Below are 18,845 nucleotides of genomic sequence, written 5' to 3'. Positions count from 1 at the left end.
CACGTTATTTCTCCAGAGTCACTGTTAAATTTGCAAACCTGCTCCTCAGGCTGCACTTTCCCCATGGCTCTGTAGGGCACATGGCAGCCTGTGTTTCTGTGAAAGGTGATTTTCTGGGTGTTGCTGTGAAAGGTGATTTTCTGGGTGTTGGACAGCACCCTCTGCTCCCTGTGCTGCCTCTGAGCTTTGTGCAGCTCCCAGGCTCAGTGATTCCATGGCTGAGCCCTGGGCAGCAGTTTCCAGCCCCACCATCCTCCAATTTTCACATCTCCTCTCTCCTCCTGTGCTGTTTCCTGGCTGCACAAGTAGTTCACTGTGTATGGAGCAGTGCATTATTATTTTTACCCTTTCATTTCAAACATACACATGAACCCACTGTGTTACAGCACAGAGTCATCCTGAGTGAAGCAATAAGCCCAAGCAAATCAGGCAATGGCCCTTTGGTCCTTAAATAACTTCTTACAGCCAAATAAATCAACCAAATTCATAAAACCAAGGCCTGGGCAGGCCAAAAGTGGTGCTGATGCTGCCTAAGAATCCAGCTGGGTCCTGCTGCCTGTGCTGGCAGCTCACTCCAGCTTGGGCATGTCACAAGCAACGGTGGCACTGTCCTAAAGGCTTACAAGGCACTGAAATTTTAACAAGTTCACATTAACATGTGGAAAATTATGTTTTACACTATTTATTTTTAGCCCCATTATTAAATAAGCATTTATAAACACTCCTATTGGCAATCTCATTGTTACACCATCATTCGTGTCACGTATCATGGCTGGGTTTAGTTCAAGCTGTGTTTACAAATATCATTCAAGGCCTGTGCATGGCCTCTGTAATTATTCTTCCTGCTTGTAATATGGATTTGCCATTCCTTGGGTCTGATTCTAAGCTCACTTGCTGAAGCTTAAGCCAGAAGGGGTTCACAAAATTTGCATGAAGAGTTCAAAAAAAAAAAAAAATAAAATATCATGTTAAGTTTTTTATAGCAATGTTTACCCTGTCAGCCATCCATTGGAACAAGAAATATGTCTGTCTGCTCAGAAAGATGTTCCCTGTTCTTGGATGAATCCCCAGACCCAGTTTCTCCAGCTGGTGCCTGTCTGCTGCTTTATTCCCTCTGACCACTGGATTTCCAGGAAGCTATTTCTTATTGTCCTTTTGCTCACCCTTGTGAGTTTTTAAGTTGGAAACACTGTCTTTGGGTCTTCAGTGTGGTGAGAAAGTAGAGGTTCAGCTTGCAGACAAGCACTGGGTCACTGTCCTTGGGTGGGATCTGGTAAAGATCCATAAAGAAATTCAGATACTGATCCACGTGAGTTATCCTTATGCAATATTATCTCATATACCAGAGAGATTTAAAGGAAAAGGAGGATGGGTGTTTCAGCTTCACACATAAAGGAAAACATAGCCAAGGAATTAAAAGAAAAGCTTTAAATGGAAAGCTCCCTGTTCTTTGCAATGTGAACAATACTAGCAAGCCCCAGAATTTAATTCTATGAAGTCTGAGGTACCAGACTAAGCCAGAGAACAAGGTGAACAGAAAACAAGCTTGTTCTGAAATCAGTACTGCTTATCAGATGAATGCCAAATCCCCACAAATGAAAGGGAATCCCTAGCAAAGGTAAAAGAATTTATTCTGGAAAAAAAAAGAACACCTCAAAAACTCATGAGATGCTCAACATGCTACACCTAGCAATTTTAGCCTGCTTTGGAGCCAAAGCCAAAGCACAGCTGGAACATAAAGTTACACATTTGGAAATTCTGGAGCTGTGAAAGCCTCGTTTGCCTCTGTCAGGGCAGGTCAGGTTCCCAGAGAGGGGAGGCATTGGAGCTGATGGATGGGCACACACAGAACCCCCCCAGCTGCAGCAGCCCAGTCCCAAGGGCTCCAACATGATGGATTAAAGGAGTGACTGCTCCACTTTGTGCCCTCCTCTGGATCATCAGTCCTGGGCTCTCCGTCCCCTTCATCTTGTTCACCATCCACTTGCTTTAACACTGCAATTTGGCCTTCCAGTTCTCACCAGCCCTCTTGGGCTTAATACATAGAATTGAAAAGCTTTCTATTGACACAACTTCCATTTTCTTTCCCTCTGCACTCCCAGGACTGTCAGCAGTCATTTAAGCTTGGTGCTTACTTCAGTTGGGAAGTTGACATTTCCTTTAAAAAAGCTAAAAAGGTCCAAAGTTTTAAAGTATTCCATCCTTCTTCCAATAAATGTAGCAAGCACCAATGTTTCTAGAAAGATTATGTTTGGTGACAGACTCTCATCTCTCTTTAACCTAATAGTTCCTTTTCCAGAAAAAACCCCAACGTAATTACTGCAAGAGCAATTTATTTAATTACTGTTATGGGAGACTTCAAAGGAAATTGGTTGGATTAAAATAGTGATATCACCCTGGCAACATTTTGAAAAGAACATTTTGGTAGAAAACATGCTGAATGTAAGGGCATGTTTAATGTGGAGGAAAAAAATGCCTAATCCTGTTCTGGTGAATGGAGCTTTCAGCATTTTTATGTGTATATTTGTACATGCATGGCATTTTTTTAATTATAGGTTTTTTGATTTATTTCACTTCTATAAATGTAAATTTTTCCCTTCTACTTGCCTCATATTGAGGTAATTTCATCAAAAAATGAAACTGTTCTCAATCCAGCAGTCCTACCAAATGTAAGGTTTTCCTCTTTCTTTTTCCCAAACTCATTTTTAAGGGCACTTCAGGCATTTTCATTAATGAGAAAATTGTTATTGATGTGGAAGGTGAAGCTCCACCGCCTGGACATAGGTTCATTCCCACTCCAGTAGTTCCATGACTTCCTGTTGGTTGAGGAAGACTTTGCTGGTGCAGAAATGAGGTTGGTGTTCCAGGACCTGCAGATTCACCCCCCCAGATCTGGTTATTGCACTCTTAAGGCCAAGGCTTGTCCTTGGCACCACAAAAGGTATTTATAGCCTCAAAACCCCTAATGCCCTTCCAAAATACATCTAATGAAGTTGATTCATCGATTCAGCTATGAATATCACTAAGCTAATTTTTTAAATGCCCATTTTTGGCCAATTTCCCACTACAAACTCTGTGAAATATCAGTTCAGGTATTTAAAATTTGCCTTTTCTGCATGGTAACAATGACACCAAACATCAACAATGACACCAAACATCATTCCAGCTAAAGCAAGGCACTGCCTTAAATCTGTTGTTGCTACTGGTTCTGCCCCAGGTACAGAAATGAAATGTTTTGCCACCATCATCTGTAATTATATGTCAGAAATAGTGCCAGGCCGGGTCTGGGATGTGTTTGTGGTTCATGTGACCAGTTAGAAAGATGTGATGAACAGGTTTAACTCAGAATGAGTTATGCCTATGAAAAATATGCTGAATCATTTGCCCTTTTTTTTTTAATGGGTCAGTTGAATGAAAACCAAATTTTAATTGCAAGCTGACACCAGTCTGTCTTTTTTGTGCTATTATTGTATTTATTTGTATGCTTAGCATCTCATTGCATCATCCTAGCACCTGTTGCTGGATTTTTGGGTTTGCAATAAAAAGCTGAGAATTATGCCTCAGTTCTTACAGCCTGTGAACCCTAAAAATCCATATGATTCCTCTGATTTTTGCTCAGAGCAGATCAGGAAGCCAAAAGGAAGTTGTTTTAATGAAGATGGTGTTTTCTTTGTGTTTGTGTACTTGGGGTTTCTTAGGTTAAATGGAAATATTCTGTGGTGACTAATTACAGCAAGGCATCTCAGGAAAGAGTCATGCAAACATTTTTTTAATTATGATCTTGTGATTTAATAGCTTGCAAATAATAATAGAAATGTGGAGATTTGGTCTTTTCAGCTGTAGCCTCCCATTAGGTATTTAAACAGTGATGGTCTTCTTTATTAGTGCCACTGAGGCTGCTTTGGGAACGTGTTTGAATATTCTGAGGTTGTTATCTCATACATTTGAGCCAAAATTGGTCTCCTCACAGACAATCTCTGCCTAGGCAAAAATTAATTATTGATTCAATTTTTCATTCAGAAGTCTCAAAGTGGCTTTTATGCTCTTTGTGGAAGAAATCTGCACTAAACTGGAATAGTTAAGCAAGCTATCAAAAGAAGAACCTTCCACGGGCATGGCTAAAGGATCTGAGCTCTTCCTTCTGCAGCTCCAGGAAAGCTGGGGACAGGAGAAGGCTTTTGGTTGCTAATTTAGCTCTCACCTTTCTCTTTTTAGCAAATGTATTTGTAAAGGGAACTCTCAGTAATTCCCTGACTTAGCGAGTTTTAGAAAGATAAATGTTCCAGGGCCTGTAATGTGAACCTCTCTAAGGAGGGGAAGTCTTTCATCAGGAACTTTGCTGCGTGAGGGAGACCAAACTGAAGGGGACAAGGGGATGGAGGAGTCCAGCAGGATTAAATTCAAAGGGAAGAATGTTTTGTGGAGGAGCACACTGGCCACACAAAGACCACCCAGCATGCTTTAGTAGTGTGGCTTTTGGGCAGCGCTGCTGAAGCTGCCTCTGGAAATGAAGCTGTAAGTGCAGAACCACAGGCTGAATTGAGATTTCTGCTCCTGAGGGGGCTGCCAGCCTCTCAGCAAGGGGTTGTGGATCCGAGCAGAAATGGACTGCTGGCTGGAATTCTGTCTGCCTTGGTTTGGGAGCTCAATAGACCTGCCTGCAATCATTAGTTTTTGATAGGTTTTCACCCTTTAATCTTGACTTTCTGTCTCATTTCTGGCACAAACCAAAGAGATTATCAGTCACAGCACAAATGCTAGTCAGATATGCATACATATCAATTCTTAGGGGAAAAAATATTCAGGGTTGGCTTAGCATGTAAATACAGCATTAGTGGTTGCAAGTAAGTTGACTTTAGTTGTCATTTGTGTCCTCCTCAGGCTGTCATTGATAGCCACTTACATAATAACAAAATGACTGAGACTATCATGGGCTTGGCTGCAGCCTCGCTGGCCTTGGAGCATCCACAGAATTATGAGAATTCTAGTTTGTCTGAGGAGCACAAGAACACAATTACTATTTAAAATAAACTCTACCAAAAGCTTAGTCATTACTTGAAATGACTCTATCGATCACCATGTTCTTTAATAAGACTGCCTTTCTTATGCTGGTTGTGTTCCTGTAGAGTTTATGCTTAAAACCAGACAGCCTCTGTCACATTTATCTTAAGTGGATCTCCCCAGGGCAGCAAGTAAATGTAAAACTCTGTTTACAGCCATTTTTCATTTCCCAAGCCTTTTAATATCACTCTCTCAGGCTTATTTCTGTGTCATTCACTCCATAATGTACTAAGTTGTCTTCCTGCTTTCCCCTGCTTTATATGAGGTACAGCAAGAGGCAATCTCACCCTTCCCCAACGAGCACAAATTAAATCAGAGCTTGGGGAAAATGCCCTCCTTCCATGATGAATTCAGAGGTGGATGCTGACAGATAGCACATCACACTGTTCAGGGCGTTATTTCTCTTCCTCTTCCCTGCACAATGACTTCTGTTTTCAAAGAGCCATCATTTTCTGGCTTTGTCTGTGGTTTTGTAATGCTGAGTCTCAATGCTGCTACAGGAAAATGTGGCTACATTTCAAAAACTCTTCTTTGGAGCAGGTGGGGATTATTGGCTTTAAACATCTCAGTAATCCAATACAGTGCTATAAAACATAATTTAAAAATGCAAAGGATTAAGATTTCCTTTCATAGGATTCTACAGAACTCAGAATAGGATTCTACAAAACTTGCTTAGCATTTTTGAAGCAACTTCTATTGTCAAGATGCAAATCACCAGTTCTGTAAAGATTTCACTTCTGTATTTAGTACATACAAATCTTGCCATGACCTAGAATTCCTCTGTGGTAGTATACCTCTAGAATCTTGGCTGTTTGCTCACCAAATACAAAGTTATATATAAAGTTATATATACACTTATCTCTGTAGAATTGCAGTCTCAAATTCTAATCCTTTACATTGCAGGGTAAAGCACTCCCATGCAAAACACAGAACATGAGCTGGGGGAGTGTGAGGTTCTCATTATTCAGTGCAATAACTAAGAGAATTTTTTTTCCCCTAAGTATCTTTAAATATGAAGAATTTCCTTTTCTGGACTAAATACTTTTGTCTCATAAGACTAATTATGTTTTGTGAATGGCACAGAAAACTTCATATTCATTTGCATTCAGTTGAGGGGTTTTTGCTGTTCTCTCCAGTGAGGCCTGGAATGTGCTCCAGCAAGAGGGACCCAGAGCTGCAGAGGGGCTCCCAGGGAGTAACTGCTGCTGCTCTGCTCTGGGATCACACACTGGGAAACATGACATTTGCCAGCTGCCTATACTGCAGCAATGTATAGAGATCAGAGCTCTTGTCATCTAAACAAAACATTTTACATGAGACCAGTGCACATTGGCGTTTATTAAAAAATTCCAGAATGGTTTTGGCTGGAAGGGACCTTAAATCCCACCCAGTGCCACCCCTGCCATGGCAGGGACCCCTCCCACTGTCCCAGGCTGCTCCAGCCCCAGTGTCCAGCCTGGCCTTGGGCACTGCCAGGGATCCAGGGGCAGCCCCAGCTGCTCTGGGCACCCTGTGCCAGGGCCTGCCCACCCTCCCTTGTTCATTTTTTTCCCCTAATATCTGCTCTAAATCTTCCCTCTATCACTTGTCCTGTCATTCCATGCTCCTGGTGCCTGATTCCCAGCACACACAGATGTACATGACCAGACTCTGGGGCTGCTCACAGGCATGGAGTCACTTTGATGCAGAGGGAGTCCTTCAGTTTTTAATTCTCCTGTTTCACACATGGTGAGTGAGGCCCATGGTGCTGGCCCTGGGAGGGAACTGTGCTGGTGCTGTGTCCCAGTGCTGCCCTGGCAGAAGGGGCTCATTTGAGGACCCAAAGCTCCATTTCCCAGTGGGATGATTTCCTGACTGGAAATACACAGGAAGCCCTAAACTGCTGGGGTACAGCTGAAGGCTGATGTTGTCTCATCTCCCAGTCCTTTTAAAGGAGGCCTTGCAAATTTTGACACAGCAGAGTTGCACCTCCCTAAATTCTGCTTAAGGGTAAATTCAGCCTGCTTTCTAGTTGCAGTTCTAGTTTCTAGTTGCAGAAAAATGCAATAATCCTCATTTGAGTCTTGTCCAGATTTAGCACACCTGGAATTTAAAATTTCAGCTGTTTTCAGGACTAAAGGGTTTATGTGAAGAACTGGCATTGCCATATGTGTCATGCAACTGAATGTGCTGGAAAGCAGATCTTGATATCATAATATTATTTTGTGTAAATAAAATGAGGAGCCCTTTTTTGCACAAGTTTGTGATGAAGTTCAAGCAAAAAACTATTCAAAGATTGGTCTGATAATGCAGAACAGTTTAAAATCAAAAATTAATGGAGAGAATTAAGTTAAATGTGCAAGGTACTGATTCCTGGTGGTTTTTTCTTGCTTCGCAAACAAGAAGGAAGAGGTTATCAATTTACTTTATTATGTTATTTTCTTGAAATGACTCAGGAGAACAACATTTTGTCAAAGAGGAAAAAAAAATGTTAAATGTGGGAGACTGTCTGGTTAGGGCTGAATAGCTTTCTGCAACAATAACTTTTATCCTTCAAAAATCCTTTCTTATTAATATGCACCAAATTTCTTGAAAATTGGTAGGCATCAAGGGTTTGCATGGAGAAATCTGCAGGAGGATAGAGATCTGTGGCATGCTGAGCTCCTCCCACGCTCATCGATGCTCAGGAGAATGAAACCCTTGTGCACAGAACTGTTCCACATCCCTCCCCTCGTGTGTTTCATTAAAACTCCCCGAGTTACCTTTGTGATGTGCCCTAAAGATTAGGCAGCGTGACTGGACTGATTGTTGGATGTGGGGAGGTGCTCCCCACCTGCTTTCCCTGGGAGTGCTCCTTTCCAAAGGGACACTGCAGTGTCCAGGGAAGGGCCCTGCAGAGCACTGAGGTTAAACCATGCAAGGGGAGCCCGGGCTGCTCAGAACAGCCCCAGTGCCAGAGGCAGGGATCTGTGCAGCTGCCGGGAGCTCTGCAGTGCCACATCCCATGGGGACAGTCCCAGCCCTGCTGGGGACATCACCTGCACACTGCAGGCCCCTCCCTGCCTCCCAGGGCTCCTCCTGCCGAGCCCCATCTGCACCTCTCTGCCCAAAACTCCGCCACCCTGAGCTCCAGAACTAATATGATCCAATATTTATTCTGTCATTAAAAAGCTATTCATTTCCTTGTCTGATGATAAAATTATGGTAGAATAAATCCTTCATCTTTTCAGCTAATTCTAATTACAGCTAAAATCTCATTTAGACTGGGAGTTTGCTATGTTTACTTGATACTTTTGCAAAACATTTCAGAACATAATCATCCATTATTATATTGCAACGCTGTGATCTTGGCTGCCTTCTGCCAAGTGTATTCCTGAGAACAATTGCTATTTTAATGCATCATCCAGAAGTTATGGCCTAGACAAATCAGAAAAAATTGTTTAGTCTATTATAATTTGGCATATGGTCATTTAACAGCATACAGGAAATCATCATGAACGCTGGGGATTATTGTTGCTATAAAAATAATGAAAGGAATTTAAAGTTGGCTAGACTTCACTTCCGCCACTGCTCTTGTCATTGAAATCATCTCTGCTGCGTCTTCATTTTTCACTGTTGGTGTCTTGGAGCATTCATTCAGACCTGTGTGAAGCTGTGGGGAGCACACTGACTTTGCAGAGTGGCTGCTTGCAATATGGTTTCCACATGGACATGGATATATTATTTTTCAGGTGTTGTGTTCTTGATTGAATTCTCAAATGAACAGCGTATTTCCATTAGGAATATTGATGGGTGTTATTTTCTAGCAGTCTAACAGACTTTTCTTATGTTAAGATTGAAAGTGGTGATGTTTGCATTTGCTACAAGCACATGCATTTGCTACAAGCTACACACAGGCCCAGCAGGCCTGTTCTCACAATTGTTTAGGGACACATTTTATTTCCATGCAGACATTTTGGTATACACCTCCTCATGCAGGTTGTTTTTTAGAGTGTGCACTAGACTTTTAAATATTTCTCTGTCCTGTATGCATCCAATGATATTCAGGGATTCCACTGCACTCATGTGAAATGAGATCAGGCCTTGTGTGGTGGCTGACTAACTCCTTTTCACCCTTTACCCCTGATGACGCTGTTACTCAATACCAAAATTGCCAACATTCATCTGTATACAGTTCAAAGGTATTAATGGAATTCCTGCTTTTCAGTACAAGTCCCTCTTGGTTCAGCCAGAGCAGTCTGAGACCTCCTCCCCAGGGGCAGCTCCGAGCTCTGCTCAGGCCAGGGCAGCCCCAGGAGCGGCTGGAGCTGGGCCAGGGCAGGCTCAGGCTGCAGAGCAGGGCAAGGTTCTGCTGCCCCCAGAGGGTGCTGGCACTGCCCAGGCTGCCCAGGGAATGGGCACAGCCCCGAGGCTGCCGCAGCTCCAGGAGCCTTTGGGCACCAGGGATGGACAGGGGGGATTGTTGGGGGGTCTGGGCAGGGCCAGGGGCTGCATCCATCATCCTGGGGGGATTGTTGGGGGGTCTGGGCAGGGCCAGGGGCTGCATCCATCATCCTGGGGGGATTGTTGGGGGGTCTGGGCAGGGCCAGGGGCTGGACTGGATGATCCCTGTGGGTCCCTTCCCACTCAGGATATTGTATGTTTCCATGAAACTTGGGATCCACTATGCTCAAAGAAGTGGGAAACAGCTTTTCTTACAGATTTGTTAGGAAAAATTGGGATTTCAAAATGATACCTTGCACAATTCTAAATAACAATGCAAAAAAAAAAAAAAAGAAATCAGGATGTTTGTCAATTAACCTGAGCCAGCAATTGAGCACCACACAGGCACTGCTCACTCCCTGCTACTCCCCAGGAATGGGGCAGAGATTTGGGAGAGTAAAAGTGAGAACACTCATGGGTTGAGATAAAGACACTTTAATAGGACAGAAAAGAAAGGAAATAGTGATAACAGCAAGGAAAGAATTTGAATATACAAAACACGTGATGCACACTGCAGTTGCTCAGCACAACTCTGACTTCAGTGTTACCAGCATCATTCTCCTCCTAAATCCAAAGCACACCACTGGAGCAGCTTCCAGGAGGAAGGTTAACTCTATCCCAGTGTTGCAGTTTGATCAGCTGCCCAGAGACTGGCTTTGCTGCAGTTGAGGATTGTAACCTATGGGCAGAGATACCCAAAGGTGTCAAAGATTGTGACTTTTAAAAAGGCTGCAACCTTTCATGGCAAATCAGTCTGACAAATCTGTGCATCTGAATCCAAGTGCTGCACACAGAATTCTCAGGTGCTCGCTGGAGCAGCAGCCCAGCAGCTGCAACAATTGCCATCCTCACATTTGTATTCCAAACTCTCAGTCTTATGAGGTATTTTTCCCCAAGAGAAAAAGGAATTGCTTTATAAATTGTTTAGCTGTTTTTCCATGTTTTCTGCTTGAAGTAGAAGGAAACTATAGGCTTTCAGCAGCTGAATTAATGTTGAAATGTTTGAAATGTTTTAAGTAGATTATTTGGAAAATAAAGGAAGAAAAAAAGAGCTTTGGAGTTGTTTTTTGGGGTTTTTTTTGGTAAAAGCTACTGCTTCATTTTTTAATGAAGTTCATTTTAGCTTTAACTTAAGAACATCTTGTGCACCTAATCTTTTAGAATACAAGTAGTTCATGAAAATCTAGACTGTAGCTGGTAATTTCACAGCCTTCAGTGGGAGCCTGTTGATTTATGCTATTTTAGGTTTTCTGGGGATAGGAGTCAGAGGTTTTACTGCTGCAGTGAGCACCATGTGAGCGAGCAGAGCATGAACTCCAGGAGGGGAGAAGGGGCAGGAGGAGGCCAGGGCCACGCTCTTGCAGCTCCAGCTTTCCTGGCAGCCTGTCTCACCTGGGGGCCACTGCCTACAGAGCCAGCTTGGAACTGCTGCCAGCACAGAGCCCTTTGCCTTTATAGCCCAAAGCAGAAGCAATTGCTCCAAACAGCCCAAGGGACTTGTTCTTAGCCCCAGAGGAGCCTGGCTCAGCCAGAACCCCTGCCCTGGGCTGAGCCCAGCGTGGGCAGCAGGGAGGGGATTCTGCCCCTCAGGGAGACCCCACCTGCAGAGCTGCCCCAGCCCTGGACCAGCACAGCCAGGAGCTGGAGCTGCTGCAGAGAGCCCAGAGGAGGCACCAGGATGAGCAGAGGGATGGAGCAGCTCTGCTGGCAGGAAAGGCTGGCACAGCTGCCATTGTTCACCTGCACAGGAGAAGCTTTGGGCTGAGCTCAGGGTGGCCCTGCAGGGCCTGGAGGAGCTGCAGGAAAGATGGAGAGAGACAATTGCCAAGGGCTGCAGGGACAGGAGCCAGGGAATGGCTGCCAGTGCCAGAGGGCAGGGCTGGATGGGATCTTGGGAATGAGGAATTGTTCCCTGTGAGGGTGGGCAGGCCCTGGCACAGGGTGCCCAGAGCAGCTGGGGCTGCCCCTGGATCCCTGGCAGTGCCCAAGGCCAGGCTGGACACTGGGGCTGGAGCAGCCTGGGACAGTGGGAGGTGTCCCTGCCATGGCTGGGGTGGCACTGGAGGGGATTTAAGGTCCCTTGAGCCCAAACCATGCTGAGCTTCTGGGATTCTCTGAAGAGGTGGATGAGAGAGAATAGGCTTTTTTAGATTGAAGACATGGAGCCTTATTGCTTCATCTCTGTACTTGTAGAGGATAAAACAAAAGATAACAAAGAAGTTTGCTTTAAATCCTTGTTAGTAAATAAGCATGGATCTGTGATTAACATTTTGTTTCCAGCACTTCACACTTGAATAGCTGATAATAAGCAGTGTGTGTATCAGCTTGGCTCTGCCATTCTGGTTAAGCAGCTTTAAAAAGTGTTTACTGGTTTACATAACAGCATTGAGGAGTTGGGAAGAGTGGGGGGATTTGTTTATTTATCTCTGTAGCTGATATAATTCTGTGATGCTAATGATGAATGACTGTCAGTGAGTTTAATTTGCAAATGCACCCCAAGTTTATTAACATAAGAAGTTTATTTACAGCTTTTCGGTTGGGTTTTTGGTGGGTTTTTTTTTTTTTCACAGCAGGTTTAGAAATGCACAGCTGTCCAGGAATATCTTCCTGTTCCATGTTTGGAGTATGTAAGGTCTTTGTAACATGCCAGGAACCCAATCCCATCTAACTACTGCACATGAGTGATCCCTACAGCACAAATCCCATCCTTTTCTAACCCTATGCAGAGCTGGGTGCAAAACAAGCATCCAAATTAGGTGAAATCTCAGTTTTCATACCACTTAAGCCTTTCATTGTTTTTACCCCTCAGCAAGATGGAGACATGAAACCACAGACCTAATGCTCTACACTTCACACACATACATTGTGTCAAAATAGAATAGAATTTTTTCCTGAGCAAAATCATAGGGATTGTTTTCCTTTGTATGTCTTCCATGTTGGTGTGAGTAATCTGTAATGTATCATCATGTAACAATAGGAAAATGCCAAATGGATACACCAAATCTATTTAATAAATATGCTTGGGAAAGCTAGACTATATTTGCATCTGTGTATGAGAATGTCATTTCATTCATTATGCTGTAGTTAGTTTGGTGCTGTGATTTCAGTTTTCAGTAAAATAAAATTGAAAGCTAATCTTTTTTGAGGAAATAAACCAATATATTTCATTCCTTATTCATGAACCCCTGTCAGCCAATGTATTTTTATGTAACTGTAAAAGGAATGTGGAAGGAGAATATGACTGCTTAGGATGTGAGAAAGACAACCCCAAATGAGTGGGTTTGGGACTGAGATGTTTGTCTGTGGCTGGAGTTACAGAATGTGCTTAGCTTCAAGCTTTTGCCTATGTTCACATTTTCTCTGCTGAAAATACCATTAAGATCTCCCTACTTCACATTTAAAAATCATTCTGTTTTACAGTTAATGGTGGTACATATTTATATATTTGCCTGTACAAATATAACATCAAACTTTTTATCAGTATCTTGCAGAAGAGTAAAGTGAATCACACCAAAAGCTAAACCAAACATTTTAGGGACCTTGTAAAATTTCTTGCTGTGTAAAGATTTTAGGAGAATATGTTGGAAACCCCAGGGATAAGTGGAAGTGGCCTTTGTGATGGATTGAGGGCTGCTTAGTTCAAGTTTCACTGTATAATGCAATTTCTCCCTCAAATATTAAATCTGACCTAATGTTTTAAGAAGTATTAGAAAGTAGGAGATCAATGTAATTTGATCATTTTGATCACCTAGTAATTTGACATCCAGGGAAAGTAGAAAAAAATAGTTAAATCAATTGTTATCAAAAATATCTGAATGCATCACACTGGCAATCACTGCTGATGGTGCCTCGATCCTCAGAGGTACTTCCAGGTCTAAATCCAAACTGGAGCTCCTTAGAGGTCTGCCAGCCCCTGCTCCTGCCCGGAGAAACCAGGGGTGGTGATGTTCAGCATAAGGATGTGTTGATCATGCAAGGGCTGGTGGAGAAATATTGCATTCCTGATAAGTCTTGGGATCTCCCTTGTATCTGGACCTCTGCCTTAGCAGCTTATATCAAAGGCTTATATCTAAGCTCCAAAGAGGGATTAGGTCTAAATTAGGTATTTCTACAGTTACCTTGCATTTTGGGCTAAATCTATTTGAGAAGATCATGAGAAAATATGATTCCCTATCTATCTTTCAACTTCCAGCCACTGAGTGGCCAAACAAGCCAGCCAGGAGATTGTGCAAGGTGGCAGCTGCATGTAGCAAAACATCAAATCTGCTCATTACTCAGGATTTCATCAGCATTGATGTTTTTATTTTAATCTTCTTATCTTGATATTTACCAAGTCCTAGTTTTGTTTTAGTAAATTAAAAGCCCTACTAGATCCTCAAACAATTGACGATTTTTTCCATTTTCCCTTCTTGCAGGAACTGAGCTGGGAAGCTGCAGAGCATTAAGGTGATGTGTTTAATGCGTGGTGGCATCCTATGTGCACAAGGGTTGGTCTGAACCTCCCCGGCGGCCCCAGACTTGCTGACTGCCCAGGTGGAAGGGGTGGAATCTCGGATCCTCCTGTGCCTAGGCTCTGACCAAAATGAAGGAGGAGCGCTGTGTGCGGGCGGCCCTGCTGTGCCTGGGGGTGCTGTGCTGCAGCCAGGGGCTGGCAGGGGAGCGCGCCCGGCCCTCGCTGCACGGGCACCGCGACCGGGGCAAGGAGGGGCAGGTGCTGCACCGCTCCAAGCGCGGCTGGGTGTGGAACCAGTTCTTCGTCATCGAGGAGTACACGGGGCCAGATCCTGTGCTCGTGGGAAGGGTAAGAAACCATTGCTTTTTCAGCCATTCATTAATATGCTTCATTTTTATTATTTCTGAGGTGGTTTTCTGTTGTTTTTTTTTTTTGGTGGTTTTTTTTGTTTGTTTGTTTTTTGCTGTTGCCTTTGTGCTTTATAAGCTGCTTCTTCATTTTCTGGTAGATAAGTTTAGATGCTAAGCAAAATACTACCTAGGTCAATACAAATATATCCATTGACCTCAGCAGTCCTTGAATGAAGGTATGCAGACTGTTACTCAGCAAAACAGCAAGAACCACGCCAACAACCAGAGCAAAAATATATCTCAAGAATACCATTCTCAGATCTTTAAAAACAGCAATTAAAGTTGAATGTCTAACCCAGCAGCTCAATAAAATAGGTATATTTTATCCTCTCATTTTCAAATTATCAGTAAAATTAAATATATTGAGGGCCGTGTATAGAGGAAGGTAAATATCTGTGTGCACATGTATATGTACACACATCCCGGACTGGTTTTTTATTCTGCTACTGTCTAACACTGGTAAAATATAAACAGGTAAATAAACCAGTATATTTAGCAGTTTCTAAATGAGCAGCAGAATGGTGTTGACTTAACCAGAGCACAAAAGGAGTGGAGAAACAGGATCAATGTCAGCAAATACCATGCTGGGTATTCTGGTTTAAAATGGTGCAATTTGTAGCTGTCAATATCAAATCAATAAATCTGTAATTTGGCTCAATGTTTCCCTCATTCATCAAACTGAAATGTGCACTGGTTTTGGAATTAAGAATGTTTAGTAAGCATTTGTTGTCTCTTTTATATGAGAGAGGGCGTAATTAAAAACTAGTTGGCAATCACAGAATGACACAGAATCACACATAATCCCAGAATCACTGACATTGGAAAAGCCCTCCCAGCCCATGGAGTCCCAGCTGTGCCCGATGCCCACCCTGTCCCCAGCCCAGAGCCCTCAGTGCCACCTCCAGCCCTTCCTGGGACACCTCCAGGGATGGGCACTGCAAACCCCCCTGGGCAGCCCCTGCCAGGGCCTGAGCCCCCTTTCCATGGGGAAATTCCTGCTGTGCCCACCCTGAGCTGCCCTGGCCCAGCCTGAGGCCGTTCCCTCTGCTCCTGTCCCTGTTCCCTGAGCACAGCCCGACCCCCCGGCTGTGCCCTCCTGTCAGGAGCTGTGCAGAGCCACAAGGGCCCCTGAGCCTCCTTTGCTCCAGGCTCAGCCCCTGCCCAGCTCCCTCAGCCCTGCTGGGGCTCCAGCCCCTTCCCAGCTCTGTTCCCTTCCCTGGACACCCCCAGCCCCTCCATGTCCTTCCCGAATATGGAGGCCCAGAACTGGACACAGCCCCGAGTGTGGCCTCAGCAGTGTCCCCAGTACACGGGACAGTCACTGCCCTGCTTCTGCTGGCCACATTGTGCTTGCTACAAGCCAGGGTGCCCTTGGCCTTCTTGCACACCTGGGCACAGCTGGACTCATTCATTTATCACTTAGCTCATCCCCGTTGTTATTTAACAGCATTTTACATGCAACCCAGTAGAACATGGCTCTCTGAAGTGTACAAAAGCTTTGTAAAAATTACTCCTCCTATCAACTTCATGTGAATAAAGAGCTTGCTATAAGCATCTTTTTGTGTATTTTCTTCCTTCAATCTGAAATTTTGGGTTTAGCAGAGCCCTGCATGAGGCAGGAGGCCTGTCTGGGCTGGCATTGCCCTAGATGCAGGGTACCCATGGTCACAGCATGTCCCTGAGTGTGGATTATTGCCTGATGGAAGCCACAATTGTTGAAAACTGTGAAAAGGTAGCAATTCTGCATTTCTTTGTCTTATAAGTGCATCCAGGAAATGTGTGCCCCCATGTTAAGGTATGTCTGTTTCTCCTTTTGTAGCTTCATTCAGATATTGATTCTGGAGATGGAAACATTAAATACATTCTCTCAGGTGAAGGAGCAGGAATCATTTTTGTTATTGATGACAAATCAGGGAACATCCATGCAACCAAGACACTGGATCGGGAGGAGAGAGCTCAGTACACCCTGACAGCTCAGGCTGTGGACAGGAATACAAACAGACCTTTGGAACCCCCCTCTGAATTCATTGTCAAAGTTCAGGACATAAATGACAACCCGCCTGAGTTTCTCCATGAAAATTACCATGCCAATGTGCCCGAGAGATCAAATGTAGGTGAGTACTCAGAAGGGCACTGCCCTTGTGGAAGGTGCTGCACTCTCAGGATATCTTGGCTTTATTTAATTCCTATTGTCAAGGATTCAGGGAAGTAAAATTTACTTCCGTGTTCAGCCAGTGATTCACTTGATGTATTTAATCTGCTGCCCAAATCAAACCCTGCACAGCTCCTAACTGTGAGACCGTCCTAGAATAGAACTATTTTTCCTCCTAGGAAGGAGCAGAAGAGTCCCCTGGAATTTATGGAGTGTGAATTCTCTGGGGTAAACACAAAGATCATTCCTTTGGCAGAGCTGTGTAATAAAGCTGGGAAGTTACTGCCTCACCAACTATTCCATTTTCATCTCCTGTTTGAGCTTGTGTCTGTCTCAGAGATTTCTACAGGAATGATTTGTCTGAAACTCACTGAGAAAAATGTAAAGGAAAACTCTATTGTTTGGCTGTCTAACGACAAAAGCAATATAAGGCTTAAACTACTGAGAGGAAAAGCCATAATAGTGCAGGGTGACTGCTGACTTTTGTATCTTCACTGGTTAGAACATTAATCCACATCACAGCTGGTGATAGATCTTTTTGGATCATACAAGTATATTTTGTCACATAGAAATTGTAAAGTAATTTTGATTTTCGTTTACCAAACGTGGAAATAAAAAATTTTAGGAATAGCTCTGCTGTGTGTCTGAAAGCATCTCTGCATGATCCTTCCAGATGTGTTCGCCTCTGACTCTCCCTCCTGTGTCTGCTCTCCATTTTTAGGTACATCAGTTATTCAGGTAACAGCTTCAGATGCTGATGACCCTACCTATGGGAACAGTGCCAAATTGGTTTACAGTATCCTTGAAGGTCAGCCCTACTTCTCAGTGGAGGCTCAAACAGGTATTGTCAAACAGTTTATTTGAGTGGCACCTCATGACCAGAGTGCATCAATGAACTGCATGTACTGGCAGGACACAGCTGCTGCTGTGTCTGAGCACATCTTCCTGCTCTGCTGCAGGTTGGTCTCCTGCATCTGCTGGAGCTCCTGCACCAGAAAGCTGATGCTGTTTCTGGGTGTTCTGTGTGCTGTATGACTGAAAGGCTGTTTCTGTGCTCAGCTGTAATTCTGCAGGCCTGTCCCCTGGGTGGAATATTGGGGCTGCTTTCCTCACAGCAATGCTCAGGGAAAGCAGAACCTCCACCATCACTGCAAATATTGCTGGGTTTAATGCACTCCAAATGCAGCAGCCAGGTTTTCATTAAATCTGTGTTTGGCACCTTCCTCGTGCCTGCAGGAATCATCCGAACTGCCCTTCCCAACATGGACAGAGAGGCCAAGGAGGAGTACCACGTGGTGATACAGGCCAAGGACATGGGAGGACACATGGGAGGCCTCTCAGGGACAACCAAAGTGACAATTACACTTACAGATGTCAATGACAACCCACCAAAGTTCCCACAGAGTGAGTACCAACACAGTTCTTCTCCCATCTCCTACCAGGACCCATGTTTGTGAAGTATCAGACACACCCAAGGCTTGAAGAGGCAATAACTGATGGGTTATTGCACCACATGTGAATAAAGAAGTTGTGGCTAGTAAAATATGGAACTTTAGTGTCTGGAATATTTGCTTTGTGTTGCAAAGTGAGACATTTTTAGGGCCAGCATTGAATTGCAAAGATTCCTGACCCTACACTTCATTTTTTAAGCTACTGGGCCATGCTGTATAACTTATATGAGCAGAGAGACCTATGTATATATTCTTCAAGACTCACAGTTACCATGACAAAGCAAACTAAATTTTGCACAATTACATTTTTAAATTGTTGAAGTGTATTAATGGAGGTCAAATACAGCAATTTTTTTATACCTGAGCAATTTACTTTTCACATATAAAATTAATCAGGGCTGACATTACCAGACTCAGCCTTCACAGCTGGGTGGAAGTACATTAATGGGCCCACACATCTGTTCTGCAGCTCATCTCTGCGTGGGTTTGGGGTTTTTTGAGTGCTGAGCAGACTCACTCAAAGCTGTCTCAGCCCACCGTGTTTCTCCTGTGAGCAGCCCTTCTGACCCTGGTGTGTCCTGGCCATGGCCATCCCTCTAACAGCTCTAACAGCTCCTCTTCCAGTGCTGCAGCTCCCTGACTTCTCATGCAAGAGCTGAATGCAAAAATCTGTGCCTGCATTATTTACCCTTCAAAAAGAAAAGGATTAAATAATAAAAAATCAGGTTTTATGTACCTTACAAACAAGCCTTTTCCCTCCACATCATAACCTGGGACACCAGGACACAATATTTTGTTAACCCCATCAAATTATGGATTTTTTTCTATGAATTCAAGCCCCTTCACTGAGTGTTTTG

General features: G+C 43.8%; 1 protein-coding gene across 1 annotated transcript in view; it reads left to right on the top strand.

Annotated features, from left to right (window-relative positions):
• CDH11 (cadherin 11) overlaps positions 1 to 18,845 on the top strand; it is an 83,007-nt gene that overhangs the window by 49,491 nt on the left and 14,671 nt on the right. Inside the window, exons 3-6 of the mRNA XM_059481194.1 lie at positions 13,938 to 14,323; positions 16,205 to 16,499; positions 17,259 to 17,378; positions 17,774 to 17,941. Of these exons, the coding sequence (XP_059337177.1) occupies positions 14,105 to 14,323; positions 16,205 to 16,499; positions 17,259 to 17,378; positions 17,774 to 17,941 (802 nt within the window). The 5' untranslated portion in view covers positions 13,938 to 14,104. The remainder of the gene's footprint in view (positions 1 to 13,937; positions 14,324 to 16,204; positions 16,500 to 17,258; positions 17,379 to 17,773; positions 17,942 to 18,845) is intronic.

Source organism: Ammospiza nelsoni, chromosome 13 (genome assembly GCF_027579445.1).
Source record: "Ammospiza nelsoni isolate bAmmNel1 chromosome 13, bAmmNel1.pri, whole genome shotgun sequence".
Lineage (NCBI taxonomy): Eukaryota > Metazoa > Chordata > Aves > Passeriformes > Passerellidae > Ammospiza > Ammospiza nelsoni.
This window is presented reverse-complemented; position numbering and strand designations above follow the sequence as displayed.